This window comes from Salvia hispanica, chromosome 5 (genome assembly GCF_029641045.1).
Source record: "Salvia hispanica isolate PSC_SH4W2 chromosome 5, Shi_PSC_v1, whole genome shotgun sequence".
Classification (NCBI taxonomy): Eukaryota; Viridiplantae; Streptophyta; class Magnoliopsida; order Lamiales; family Lamiaceae; genus Salvia; species Salvia hispanica.
This window is the reverse complement of record NC_142696.1, coordinates 1407000-1419789: the sequence shown is the minus strand read 5'-3', so window position 1 is coordinate 1419789 and position 12790 is coordinate 1407000. Positions and strand designations below refer to the sequence as shown.

Below are 12790 nucleotides of genomic sequence, written 5' to 3'. Positions count from 1 at the left end.
TTCTTGAATATGACTATGTTTATTAGAAACATTAAGTAAATAGTGTCCCCACTAAATTCCAAGTCAAAATGACTACTTTCTTAGATGGAACGTGATTTCAAGTGAAATTAGTGATTGGAGTATAATAAAATTGAAAAATAATTCAATATTTTAATGAGAGAAGAGAAATACTATAAAAAAAAAATCGATCTTTAATACTACTAGAATATAACAGATGGAATAAAATGGAACACAAAAATAATGCGAATTCCATAAACTGATATGTCAAACATTCCAAATACCCATCAAAGACACATAATCAGACTACTAGTCTAAAGCGAGAAAGAGCTACAGAAACAGTTGAAACTTGAAACCAATGGAAGTTTGAGACAAAACAAGGTTGATCTAGTTAGTTATAGATAAACACAGGGTTTTCGATATTACAAGGTGCGAACGAGCGCAGCTCAGCTCATTGGCTAGGAGACCTATCTTTCACGGGTCCAGTCGGATAGTCTGCTGGGTAAGGGCTCCTGCTTCTGCTACGGCTGGGGCTACGAGCAGGAGGAGCTCTAACTGGAGAACGGCCACGGCCTTGACCTGGACTCTGGCTGCGGCTCCTAGACCCAAATGGGGATCGTTCTCTCACAGGACTTCCACTGCGCTTCCTTGGTCCATCGTATGGTGGGGGGGACTGTTCCCGTGGTGGTGGAGAGCGCGAGTACGACCTCTCTCTGCTGTACCTCTTCTCATGAGGGGAAATAGACCTGCAAGTATTTATAATTTTTAATTACAGAAGCAAACACAGTAAAGGATGCTTTACAAATTACAAAGAGAAGAAGAGGATGTCTAACCTTGAATATCTTCTCTTAGGAGAGTAGTACTCACGTCCCCGTGATGGAGGAGGTGATCGGGAGGAATAGCGGGGAGATCGGGAATAGCGAGGAGGTGATCTCCTCCTATCATAAACGCGACCTCTACTGTTTCCCCTACTACTGGCAGGAGCAAAGAAACAAAGGACTACGTTAACAAACATACTGGTTTCATTGCTTCCGAAATAAAGTAACACGAGAGTTAATTGCAGATGAGTACCTTCCTCTTTCTCGGGACCTCATTTCAGTTGGTTTTTTCCTGTTCTCCTCAGCAAAAACAACAGTCAATTCACGACCTTGCAATATTTGCCCATCCATATGATATTTAGCATCTGCTGCATCAGCAGGGTCCACAAATTGAACGAATCCAAATCCTCGAGGATCACTGCAGTCAAAAAGTGACAATCAAAGAAATAATAATTCAGAAGTTAACATATTATTCATCTAAATGCATTCTCCAATATCATGCGCTGCATTTTATCTCCCAGACCAAGAATAATGATATGCCCTTGTTAATTATTTAAATTACATCCTAGGAAAAAAATTAGATATATAAAGTTCAAATGATGCAACAACATCAACTAGATAAAGGAAGTTAAAATGATAATGCAGTCCATGGAGGCTACCTTATACTGTCTAAGATTCACAAACAGACAGACCTCAATTAGCTAAAAATAATTCCAATAACATGGAAGGCCATCATAAGCGCATAAACAAGCACTTGGCAGCTGACCTTGGTAAGGACAATATAAGATGACTTGAAATTCTTCAAGACTTGAAATCTTGATATCTTCTCATTGTATTCAAACAACAATCCTTCCAATCTCCATTACCAATTACATCACCTTCAACTCCTTATAACTTGATTGACGTCAAGAGACCTCTTACTATTAGAATGTTCAACAGAACTCTTACTACTTGAATGATGTCTTCACAACTCTTACTTCACTGCTAAATCCCAAATGACTTGATAAAAATATTCAATTTAAAAAGAAAACACTAAAAGATCATTCAAAATCACAATCTACCTGTTGAGAATTAAGCAAAAATTGTCCAAGATTTTAATATCATAAAGAGAAATAGAGAATGGCAAGTCGAAAGTAGAGAATGTCAAAACATTCTGTGAAGCTCACCCAGTGTAGTAGTCCCTAGGCAGATAAATATCTTTAATCGGCCCAAATTGTCCAAAAGGCCTCCGCAAGTCTTCGGGCCTACAATAAGAAAGTAAGAATCATGAATTCAGGATTCCTTTTCTTTCATTTCTCAAATGTAGGTAAAAATGAACAAAATGAAAAGTACAGCAAACTAACCTGCAATCATGGCGAAGGTTGCGCACCAACAGGCTGGTTGGAGCATCACCTCTGTCCCCTCCTCCTCTTCCATAGCGCCCTCCTCCTCCTCCTCCTCTCGGAGGGCTCCTTCCTCTTCTGCCATAACCTCTTGGTGGTGAAGGTGTGTAGCTCCTTCCCCTCATTTTAACAAGTTACACAAAATCTGCCAAGGAGATAAAACCATTTAAATGTGGGAGATACGATGATTCCATGTTTTCACATGGTATACTTCAAAAACACAAACAAAACACAAAAGCAGATGCAAAACAAAAAAGCATTAAAACTCTAATTGGAAAGAATGATCAGCTAGAGCTAGTACATGATAAATAGCCATCACATCAGCCATCAAACCATTGTAATCATCATCTCATTCTTCAAAGACCAAAAAAATAAAACACACAAAGCAAACAATTATACGAGTAAAATACATTGGCAAGAATGATCAGCTAGAGCTAATACAAGATAAATAGCTATCACATCAGCTATCAAACAACTATGAATCATCATTTCATTTGCCAAAAAACAGAAAAATAAAACAAAATAAACATAGCAAATTATAAATTGAGCACAATATTATCGGCAAGAATGATCAGCTAGAGCTAATACATGATAAGTAGCTATCATAACAGCTATCAATATATTATAATCTTCATCTCATTCTTCGATAGCCAATGTAAAAAAAAAAAAAAAAAAACCGCAACAACTTCTCCTCAAAAGAGACAAATATGGAACCAATACACAAAAACGCCAACACGACAAAAGTTAAAAATAAAAGACAAATCCGTCAAATTTCAGTAAAAACCACCAAAGGGGGAAATTAAAACCCTAAGACCCAAAAACAACATATCGAATCAGAAATTTTGGGAATTTAAGCTAAAAATCACAGATCCAAAACACTAAATTGAAAAATTAAAAACCTAATTCGAAGAACAGGCCTCTCTCTAATTCAAAATCAGAAATCACATATAAAAGCGTATTAGTGCGAGCTGATTTTTGTAAAAATTGAATCGAAACATGGAGAAATGTAGGTAGGTAAAACGCATTAGACGAGAGGAGATGATTACCTTCGAGCAAGAGAAAAGTTGAATTTGGGAGAGAGAGAGCGGCGGACGAAGCAGAGAGTAAATATGATGCTTGAATGTTAGGGCAAATTGAATTTATAAGCAAATATCGGACACAGATACCAATCACTTTGCCCTCTTTCACTAAATTGGAGATATTTAATTGTAAAAATAATTAAATTTGGGATAATTAATTGCTTTTAACAATTTTTAATGGTTCAATTGATTTGAATTGGAGAAAATTGTTTTAATATGGTAGCCGAAATTAATGGATTTTATGTAAATTTGTACAATATCATCTATATGAAATTTATAAATTATAGTATGAAAAATATAAAATTATTATAATCACTCCAAATCTAAATTAGGATTGTTAAATTTGTGATATAATTGACTATATTTGTCCTACTTAATTAGACTAAAAAGCTTTTAATTTAAATTATTTTGGTTATAAATTTATTTATACATAATTTTAACGAAACAGATACTCCATATTGCCCACTTATAATAGGAAACAATTCAAACATGGCCTTACTTGTATCAATAAGCCCAAAACTTGTTAGTAGGCAGTCTAAAAGCCCATTTATGGTGTTAACCAATCAAATTAACTATGGTTAAACTTTGCCATTAGCAATGATTTTATTTGCACCAAATTAATAAAGGATTTGTGGACAACATGTTTTTCATTAATTAATAAAATATTCGATTTGAATCATGGTAGTAATAGCTATGATTACATGGAAATCTTTATTCATTTACTTCAAAATATCATGGCAATGATTTTCTTTTTTATATTATAAGATCAAATAAGGCCAATGGAACAGGTAATTTTTCGGGAAAACAATACCAAATATTGTTTTCAGCAATATCCTTCTAGTATTTTTATTTTACAAGTATACTAAACACATTTTACTAATATAAATTTAAAATTGAAAATTAATTTCAAAGAATTTTGTCGTTTGAATCGGTTGATCTGCTATTGTATGAACGTTTGCTTTTGCTTTGGTTGAACACCAAGACTTTATTGGTAATATTTGTAAACAATAATCATGTTTTAAAAATTGAAATATGTTCCTGCCTCGTTTTCAAATTAATATTACTAGTAAAAGAAATTTTAAGGGCATTGCGCTCGATCCCGAGACCTTTGGTTTCGCACATAAACCACTATGTCAACACACGAACATGTGTTCCTGTCTATTCAAAGCTGCCGCATTTACTTTGAAAAAAAGGTACAAATCCAAGAGAAGAAAACAACAACAACAACAACTAGCCTTATATAAAATGATTCAGTTTCATGAATTCATCACATTTAGCAAACTGGATAATACATATGCATATTGTCAATGAAATAGCAATAAACATCAAAGTTTACAGTACCACTAATTTAACCAAAATATTTTGGAGGGTTCAATCAACACAATCCTCATATCTTGATAGCTGATTTTGATTTCTTTCTCTTCACATCCTTCACCTTGCTACTCAACTTTCTTCCACACTCGCTCTTCTTCTTTTTCCCCTCTTCCATACGCCTCCTCTTCCCGACACTCTCGACAATCCTCATCTCCTCATTTTCCGTCTTCTTGCCCTCATCATCACTACTCTGCATTACAACATCTTCAAACCCCTCCTCCCTCACCTCGCTCTCGTCCAAATCAGCAATGTCACTATCCACATCCTCTCCAATGTCCATGTATCGAACCTCGTGAATCCTTCCCTTCGTCTTCTGCTTCTTCTTCCTACTCTTAGAACTGTCACAATCACTAACCTCAGTTACCTCACCTTCCTCCTCTATATCCTTCAACCCCTCAATCTTCAACCTCACATCCGGCATTGCCTGGTAAATCGGCAAAGCCACAGAATCAGAGAACTTCAAGTGCAAGCTCCTAACACCATCCCATTTCTTCGGCACCCTCTCAACTGCTCCCTTGATGGCATCCAACACATTCTGCACAATCTCGTCTTTCTCCATCTCCATCTTACCAACCTTGAGAACCGAACAAGTCCCTGTCCCGATAAACAACAAGGCACTCCCTAAAACCCTCTCCACCTGCAACTTTAAATTCTTCTTTCCCATATCCACACCTAAAGGCAGCTTCTTTTTCCTGAATAACTCCTTCCCAATCAACTTAGGCAACAAATGAACAACCCTCTTATCAACCAAGAACACGTCGTAACTGTTGCAGAGTTTCCTCCTCGCCTCAAAGGGCTTGTAGTTCGCCTTCAGCTTCGAGAGCTTTATCACTTTTGAAATCGGTATATCTTGGGATTTAATCAATTTCTTGATTTGATCCGACGGTGGCGTCGTCGTCCCCGGCCGGTCGTCGACAATCAAGCATACCTCCGATCCAGAGGCCTCCAAAACAGGGTTCGAAAGCGGGATTTTGTAGGGGTTTGTGCGAGGATTCGATGGGATTCTTTTGAGGGTGAGGTTTAGGTATAAATAATCATCTCGCGGCAGTAACTGGAGCTTCTCGTTGGCGGATTGGGAGGCTTTGTACTTCAACAGGGCGATCACGGCCGCCTCTATAGCCGACTGACTCACCCTCGGAGGTGCGGTAGTGACGGCCGTGTTGGAAGACATTTGGCCAAACTGTCCAAAACTCTTCTGTAAATTAACAAACGTGAATTAAGAAATTGTTGGATAGTACAATGAATACATACTGTTTATTGATGATAATTCAAATTTTTTCCAAAATAACTGGAAAATTGTCAACACATAAGAAAATTGAGCAGCAAACAAATCCTTTTGCTGAAAGCAGATTGCTTATAACAATACTATGATTAAGCCTGATTAATCTTATCTCCACACATCTACTTCATATATATTGCTATTCAACAGCCAATCATTTCTCAACAGCTTCAATATTTCAAGCAACTTTTCCCTAAACAGACAAATCCAGCTTCAATTTTTTTGGAATCGACCGTAATTGTAGCTTTTGTGTGATTGATCATACAAATAAAGGTCGATGATGAATAATTCAACATCTCTATTGAAACATGTAACAATTCCCCCAATTCCACACATACAATTTCTCCATTAATGTGTGTTTCCATCATTCAAATTTCTAACTTCTGACGAGACAGATCATTATGGATTGGGACATACCTGCTATTGAGAAGCACAGATGTGGCGGCGCAGCCTGGTGAGGACGGTGGCGAGGCGGCGGGAAGTGGCGGAGGAATTGGAGAGTATCGAATGTTAGGGCAAATGGAATTGAATTTGACTCTTAAACCCTAAACCCTGATTTGAAATATCTTTATTAACATTTATTTATCGACAATTTTAAACTGAATGTATTTCAGAAAAATTTCAACCCTGCTTAGATCAATAAAAAGTCCAAAATTATGGACTTTTTAAAACGAGATATTGAGATCTAATATCGCAAAACTTTTAAAAATGTGGGTTTTTCACATAAACTTTAAAATTGGCAAATAATATCACAAACTTTACCCAGTGTTTATTTTTTCCCGCGAATGAAAAAATTCATGTTATATTAATAGATTGAAGAACAGTTTTGGAGGGTGTGCTTCAAGAAAAACTATCTTCAGAAATCGAAAAACTTGAAACTTTTAAAATTGTTGTCGAAAAATTACGAAAAAAAGTTCGGTATCATAATATTATTTCTGGGAATTTTTTCATTCGTGGGAAAAAACAAACACGGGGTAAAGTTCGTGATATTATTTGTCAATTTTAAAGTTCGTGGGAAAAACTCAACCTTTTGAAAGTTTCGCAATATTAGATGTCAATATCCCTTTTAGAATTGCGTATTTAATTGTAGTAATTGAATTTGACCATATTTAACGATTTATTTCACAATTTGGCCTTTTTAAAATAGTGATGGATGCTAATATGCTCTGTGTTTTCATTATTTTATGATATGTAATATACTTGTTTATATACCTCCTGTATAACATGAATTGACATGCTTATTTATAAGACATTTTTATTATTTACCCAACTTTTAAGAAATACTATGTGTACGTACTACTTCTATTTAATCTAATTTAGGTCATTTTTCATCTCTATGATTATACATGTACCCCATACAAATGTACTAGAGTATATGGTATATATTTTCCAAAAAAATAGGTTCTTATTCGTATAGTTTTTGGATCATGGCTAATGGTAATCGACATATTGACCTTTGAAAAATATATAGAATGAATTTATAATAATACAATAATTTCGAAATGAAAGAAGATGAAAAATGAAGTGTTACTAAAATGGAAAGATTTGAAAAATGACAACTGTTAAAGAAAGCTAGCAATAGTAGTAATAAAAAAAATCTTCAGTATTGCTTGTTTCGGATAGGTCAATTGATAACGCTTGTCATGTTGTTATTAGTATAACACGAAAATTGAACGAAAGCAAAAAATGCGTGAAGAATAGTCTCTAAAATGTAAAATTAATTGCTATATTCTTACAAAATATAGCAATTTTTACTCTTCTCCTGCCAAATGTACATCTAAAATTAAAACTGAGAACAACTAACAAGCAACTAATGGTAACAAAATTAAGACTTATGATAATCTTCAACTATCAATTATTAAAATTTAGACTATTCAATTATTAAAATTTAGACTATTTAAATTATTTGGAACGAACTAATTTAGACCATTTAAAGCGCTTGATAGATTATAATATGTGTCTTTATTGCATAGTACGTTTTGTTTACTTTATCGAGTTGAGCGTAATCATAAATTCTACACATAATTTAATTTCATTCAATGTATGGTACATGATTTAATTTCGTTGAAATATGGTACTCGTATAAAATTGGTTGGCAAAATTTGATATATTCGTTTCAAAATAAGAAGTACTATGCTTTATATTTATATTATTTGCTTAATTATTTTATTCAGCATAGCAATTAAAATGTTACAGTAATGATAAATATATAGTGTTACATGACTTACATTGGTTAATTAAACTGTTCGGATTTATATGGCAATCTAAAGTAAGATCAATCATTTAAAAATCTACTTAATAGGTACTTTCTCCGTCCGCCTGTAGTCCCATTTGAGTTCAACACGAATTTTAAAAAATATAAAGAAAAGTGGGTGAGAAAAGATAGTGGAATGTGAGGAAGTTGGACTCTCGGGAATACCGACTTTTGGTTTTGGATGATAAGCTATGTGTATACGATATTGTAAATTCTAAATGTAGGGTTGATTGGAGAATGGACGTCTATGGAGATGATAATTCTTGGGTTGAGGAAAACACGTTGCGCACAGCTGTAGAACTCGTGGAGTTAGAATTAAATCTCAAAAATTGGTCAAAGAACTTTGCTTCAAGAAACTTTTGTGAAATGCTATACATATACACCAGAAGAAGCAGAATTTTTAAGAGTTATTATAATATTCAACAATTTATCTATTCCAACGTTGTTTTGCATACACCAAGTTTTTTGTCTCTCAAAGCTATGGGGGTTCGCAACGTTCAATTATTAAAACTTGGATCATCTAAATTTTTAGAAGGGTCTACGCTCCAAAGCGTTTGATAGATTATGTTGTCTGATGTGAGATATTGTTTTATTCCATAATATATGTAATTTGTTCATTTTGTTAGCTCGAACATATTTGTAAGCTCTCTTTCAAATTTTGTTTATCGTAAAAGAGGATCGCACCGCATATGATTGTTTTCATAAATACCAATATATGGTATCTGTGCCAATTTGGTTACTATAGTTTGATTTTTTCCCAAAATTTGTATCAAGCCTCTATATTATTTGTAGTTTAGTTCAGTTTCCTTAATCATATTATTCAATAGAGCAATTAAAATGGCATGCACGTAACATTTTCGATTAAAATTAACTTAATAAACTACTCCTATTGGCTATTACACAAAATTCTTTATTTCTATAGGTGGATTTTTCCTATAAAAATGGGGACATCACGCGTGAGAGCTGTAGATCACAACTCTATATATATATATATATATATAGAGTCCCATTATTTACAAATCCAGTCTTAAATACCGAACTAGAGACCAAATTAAGGCCCTTAGATCTAGATTTTAATGGATGAGATTAAACCATGCCTCATGAATTTCGCTACTTCATTATGTAAGCAATATACTTCAAATCAGGGGTATTTCGGTCAAATTACATCTAGGGTAAAAATTTCAACGTTGCTTCTCCTCATTCACTTTGTGCATCTTCTTTCTCATCTCTCTCGCTCTCTTCTTCTCTAAATCGAAGAATACTTCTCCAAATCGAAGAATTCTTCTACAAATCGACGCATTTTCTTCTACAAAGCGACACTAATCTTCTTCTCCAAATCGACGTTCATTTCTACTGCAAATCGACGCTCATTTCTACTGCAAATCAATGCTCAAACGTTGTTTCTCTGCCGAAATCGATGACTCCACAACTTCCTCTTCTACAATTGACGACATCTCAAACCTATTCAAGTCGAAATGTGATCTGTGGTTTGCACTCGAAATGTTGACACTCGCAAATCGTTTAGCGAAGGTGAAACTGCCTATTTGCTTGGAGTATCTGTGGGGTTTCAATAGTGATTCGAGTATGAAGAGACATAGTAGAAGAGGAAAGCAGTCTAAGGTAAGAGATGGTTGCTTGGAGTTGTGCCTTTGATGTGTTCATAGAAATGTTTCAAAGAATGTAGAGGTTTGATTAATTCATATACAGTGAAAACGTAGGGAAATTTGGTTTTTCGTATGTATATGGCATTTGCTTGATCAAATACTGGAATGAATTAAAACCGTAGTCCAATGAAGTAATAATGTTTTAAAATGAAGTAAAATCCTACTAGAATGAAGTAAATATCTATTCATTTTTAATTTATTATATACCAGATTGATTTGTGTTTGTTATAATTTTTGACTAACAATAGTTAGTTTTTATGTTTTACACTAGTGTTTTGTTTTATTTGCCAAATAAAGTATATGTCCAAGCCTGGTCGTAGATTTGCCAAATGAAGAAATAAAGGATTTGTCCAAGCTTGGTCGTAGATTTGCCAAATGCTACGTGGTTGGTCGGCATTCAAGGAATTGTGACAAAACAGATGAGAAGAAAAAGTAACTATAAGTAATGAGTTGTTTTATTGATATTCTCTTGGTAGGATTTTGATTTTCTAAAAATGTTGTGATACATTTATTTGTTTGTAATTTATTACTTCATTCAAATAGGTTTGATACTTCATTCCAGTAGCTAACCACTTCATTTTGATACTTTGTTACTTCATTCCATTTTGAATTTGAATCTGTTTAACTTTTTGCAAACTTTAAAGTGAATAGACTGTATGAAGTTTTTTATTCATATGTTAATACTGAACCTATTCATTTAAAGAAAACTATATGTGCCTGCATTATTAAGGTATTTCCACATCCACGGTATTTATTATGATGTATTCGTATAGTTTGTTGTCGTTTAAATTTTTGAAGGTAAAATAAAATCTCATTTCAAAAAACACATAATAACTCTAGTATACGAAGTACTTTTATGCATTTTGTTTCATTATTTGTTAACCTTCCAATCTCTTACCAAACAAAATATATAGTATATGATTAAGATTATCAATAGTTCTTATCTTGTTTTATGTTGACTCAAAGTAATGTACAGAAGAAATGAATTAAATCATTTACGAGATGAAGTTTATAAACCAATGATATAAATGATTCAAGTGTAGATGAGGACAAGTGATCACTACTTCATTTATACGTGCATTTACTTCATCCAACAAGTATATCACTTCATCACAATAGCTTTTCACTTCATCGAACTTCAGGTGGGTTATTACTTCAGTTCACAACCTTATTAAATGAGATTATAACTTCATTAATTAGGTTATTTAGTCAATACAGGTACAAGTCCAACTGCACACTTATACATAAACACAATTCAATTCATATTACTTCATTACATGTGATTATAACTTTATCGAGTATGTTATTTAGTTCATTACAATTATAATTCTTTGCAAACTATGCATAAAACACAGTTTGGTATATTACTTCATTACTTAAGGTTATAACTTCATCATATGCATTATTTAGTTCATTACAATTATAATTATTCGCAAACTATGCATACAATACAGTTCAGTTCATATTACTTCATTATTTGAGCTTATAACTTCATCACGTGTGTTATTTAGCTCATTACAATATTAATTCTTCACAAACTATACATACAACACAGTTCTCCATCCGTTCTTCCCCACTCTGAAAAATTCCTTCAATCTACCGCTATGATTTCCAACAAAAATCCCTCAAAATCGAACCAGGTGACGATAAATTGTTCTCTAGCCCGAATCAAGCAATATATGCATTTCTTTTTCGAGCAATTCTCCCGAGTAGTATTTTATTTTCCAATGTATAAATTTTCCAGTAATCTGCATAACAACTAAAATATACTCCCTCTGTCCCATTAGAAATGCAACGTTTTCCTTTTTGGGTTGTCCCATTAAAAATGAAACGTTTCCTAAAATGGAAACATCACTCTCTCTACTTTTCCCTCTCTCCTACTTTACTCTCTCTTCATCAACTCACAAAATAACACTGCATAAAATCCCGTGTCGGAAACCAAATGTTTCATATTTATTGGGACGGAGGGAGTACGAAACAAGAAAGAATAAGAAACACACACGAAGATTAACACAACAAATCATGAAGTAACTCAAATAATGTGGATTTGACAACCAATCATGAATTAACACGCAAAGAATAAAGTAGATGTACGTATGAATAAAGTAGTGATCACTCTTCCTCATCTGCTCCATAATATAGTTTATTACTTCAGTAGATTTATTACTTCATTCCAATAGTTAATTACTTCATTCCAGTAGATTACTACTTCATTCCACTTTGAATTTGTTTAACCTTTTTACAAAATTTAACCTTTATTATAGAACTCAGTAGCATCATCAAGTTTAGGAAAAATCTGTCCTATATAGGGCTTCAGTTGGGATGGACAGTCAGGTAAGTATGACACTGATATAAAACATGCAAACTACTGTTAGTGGAAAATTAAACAAACAATTTATGCCTACAAATTTAGTTCATTATAACAACAATTTAGTTCATTCAGTTGTGTTATTACTTCATTATAACAACAATTTAGTTCAATAAGAGTCGAATTGATGGCATACTTTAATGTGCAAACAACACATCAGTTAATGATGTTACTTCATTATAATGTTTTATTACTTCATTGTTACTGTGATTTACTTCATTATTATGTATTATTACTTCATTTTAGTAATAAAACCTACTGTATAAATAGATCATTTATATTACTTAATTATCATAACTTATTACTTCATTATATGAATTCAATACTTCATACTAACTAGATTATAGTTAATAGGAAAACATATCATTTATATTACTTTATTATCATAATTTATTACTTCATCTTATCAATTTACTATTTTATTAAAAAGAATATGTAGTTCATTTTAATGTGCAAACAAGTCAGCAGCTGAGTTAAATCTTAAAACCCTAAACCCATGCAACACAGTAAATAGATAGTTCATATTTAGTATCTATTACTTCATTACAAATGCTTTATTACCTCATTTTACGAAA

The 12790-nt window shown here is 33.3% G+C and overlaps 2 protein-coding genes and 3 non-coding genes across 7 annotated transcripts; all 5 read right to left on the bottom strand.

Annotated features, from left to right (window-relative positions):
- Window positions 1-220: 220 nt before the first annotated feature.
- LOC125190171 (serine/arginine-rich SC35-like splicing factor SCL30A) lies at window positions 221-3386 on the bottom strand. Of its 2 annotated transcripts, none has more exons than XM_048087387.2 (6): window positions 3244-3386; window positions 2159-2342; window positions 1982-2059; window positions 1069-1233; window positions 831-968; window positions 221-743 (listed from the first exon to the last, which is right to left on the bottom strand). In XM_048087387.2, the coding sequence occupies exons 2-6, from the start codon at window positions 2320-2322 to the stop codon at window positions 449-451; spliced, it is 840 nt and encodes a 279-aa protein (XP_047943344.1). In that variant the 5' UTR covers window positions 2323-2342; window positions 3244-3386; the 3' UTR covers window positions 221-448. The 2 variants fall into 2 exon arrangements, with proteins under 2 accessions (XP_047943344.1, XP_047943343.1); XM_048087386.2 differs by having other exon boundaries at window positions 831-971; window positions 3244-3385.
- On the bottom strand, window positions 2476-2552 carry LOC125191446 (small nucleolar RNA Z102/R77). Its single transcript, XR_007171129.1, has one exon. It is a non-coding gene; the product is annotated as a small nucleolar RNA Z102/R77 (small nucleolar RNA).
- LOC125191441 (small nucleolar RNA Z102/R77) lies at window positions 2616-2693 on the bottom strand. The gene has a single exon (XR_007171124.1). It is a non-coding gene; the product is annotated as a small nucleolar RNA Z102/R77 (small nucleolar RNA).
- LOC125191442 (small nucleolar RNA Z102/R77) lies at window positions 2763-2839 on the bottom strand. Its single transcript, XR_007171125.1, has one exon. It is a non-coding gene; the product is annotated as a small nucleolar RNA Z102/R77 (small nucleolar RNA).
- Window positions 3387-4495: 1109 nt separating the features above from the next.
- Window positions 4496-6493, bottom strand: LOC125186446 (uncharacterized). 2 transcript variants are annotated; one of them, XM_048082813.2, is made up of 2 exons: window positions 6347-6493; window positions 4496-5845 (listed from the first exon to the last, which is right to left on the bottom strand). In XM_048082813.2, the coding sequence occupies exon 2, from the start codon at window positions 5819-5821 to the stop codon at window positions 4664-4666; it is 1158 nt and encodes a 385-aa protein (XP_047938770.1). In that variant the 5' UTR covers window positions 5822-5845; window positions 6347-6493; the 3' UTR covers window positions 4496-4663. The 2 variants fall into 2 exon arrangements, with proteins under 2 accessions (XP_047938770.1, XP_047938771.1); XM_048082814.2 differs by having other exon boundaries at window positions 4496-5842; window positions 6347-6481.
- Window positions 6494-12790: the final 6297 nt, after the last annotated feature.

Coding starts and splice junctions, on each gene's coding strand:
- LOC125190171 (XM_048087386.2), bottom strand. CDS start 2,322: ATGAGGGGAAGGAGCTACACACCTTCACCACCAAGAGGTTATGGCAGA. Junction 2,060..2,158: donor AACCTTCGCCATGATTGCAG/GTTAGTTTGCTG, acceptor TTCTTATTGTAG/GCCCGAAGACTTGCGGAGGC. Junction 1,234..1,981: donor CCTAGGGACTACTACACTGG/GTGAGCTTCACA, acceptor TTTTGACTGCAG/TGATCCTCGAGGATTTGGAT.
- LOC125186446 (XM_048082813.2), bottom strand. CDS start 5,821: ATGTCTTCCAACACGGCCGTCACTACCGCACCTCCGAGGGTGAGTCAG.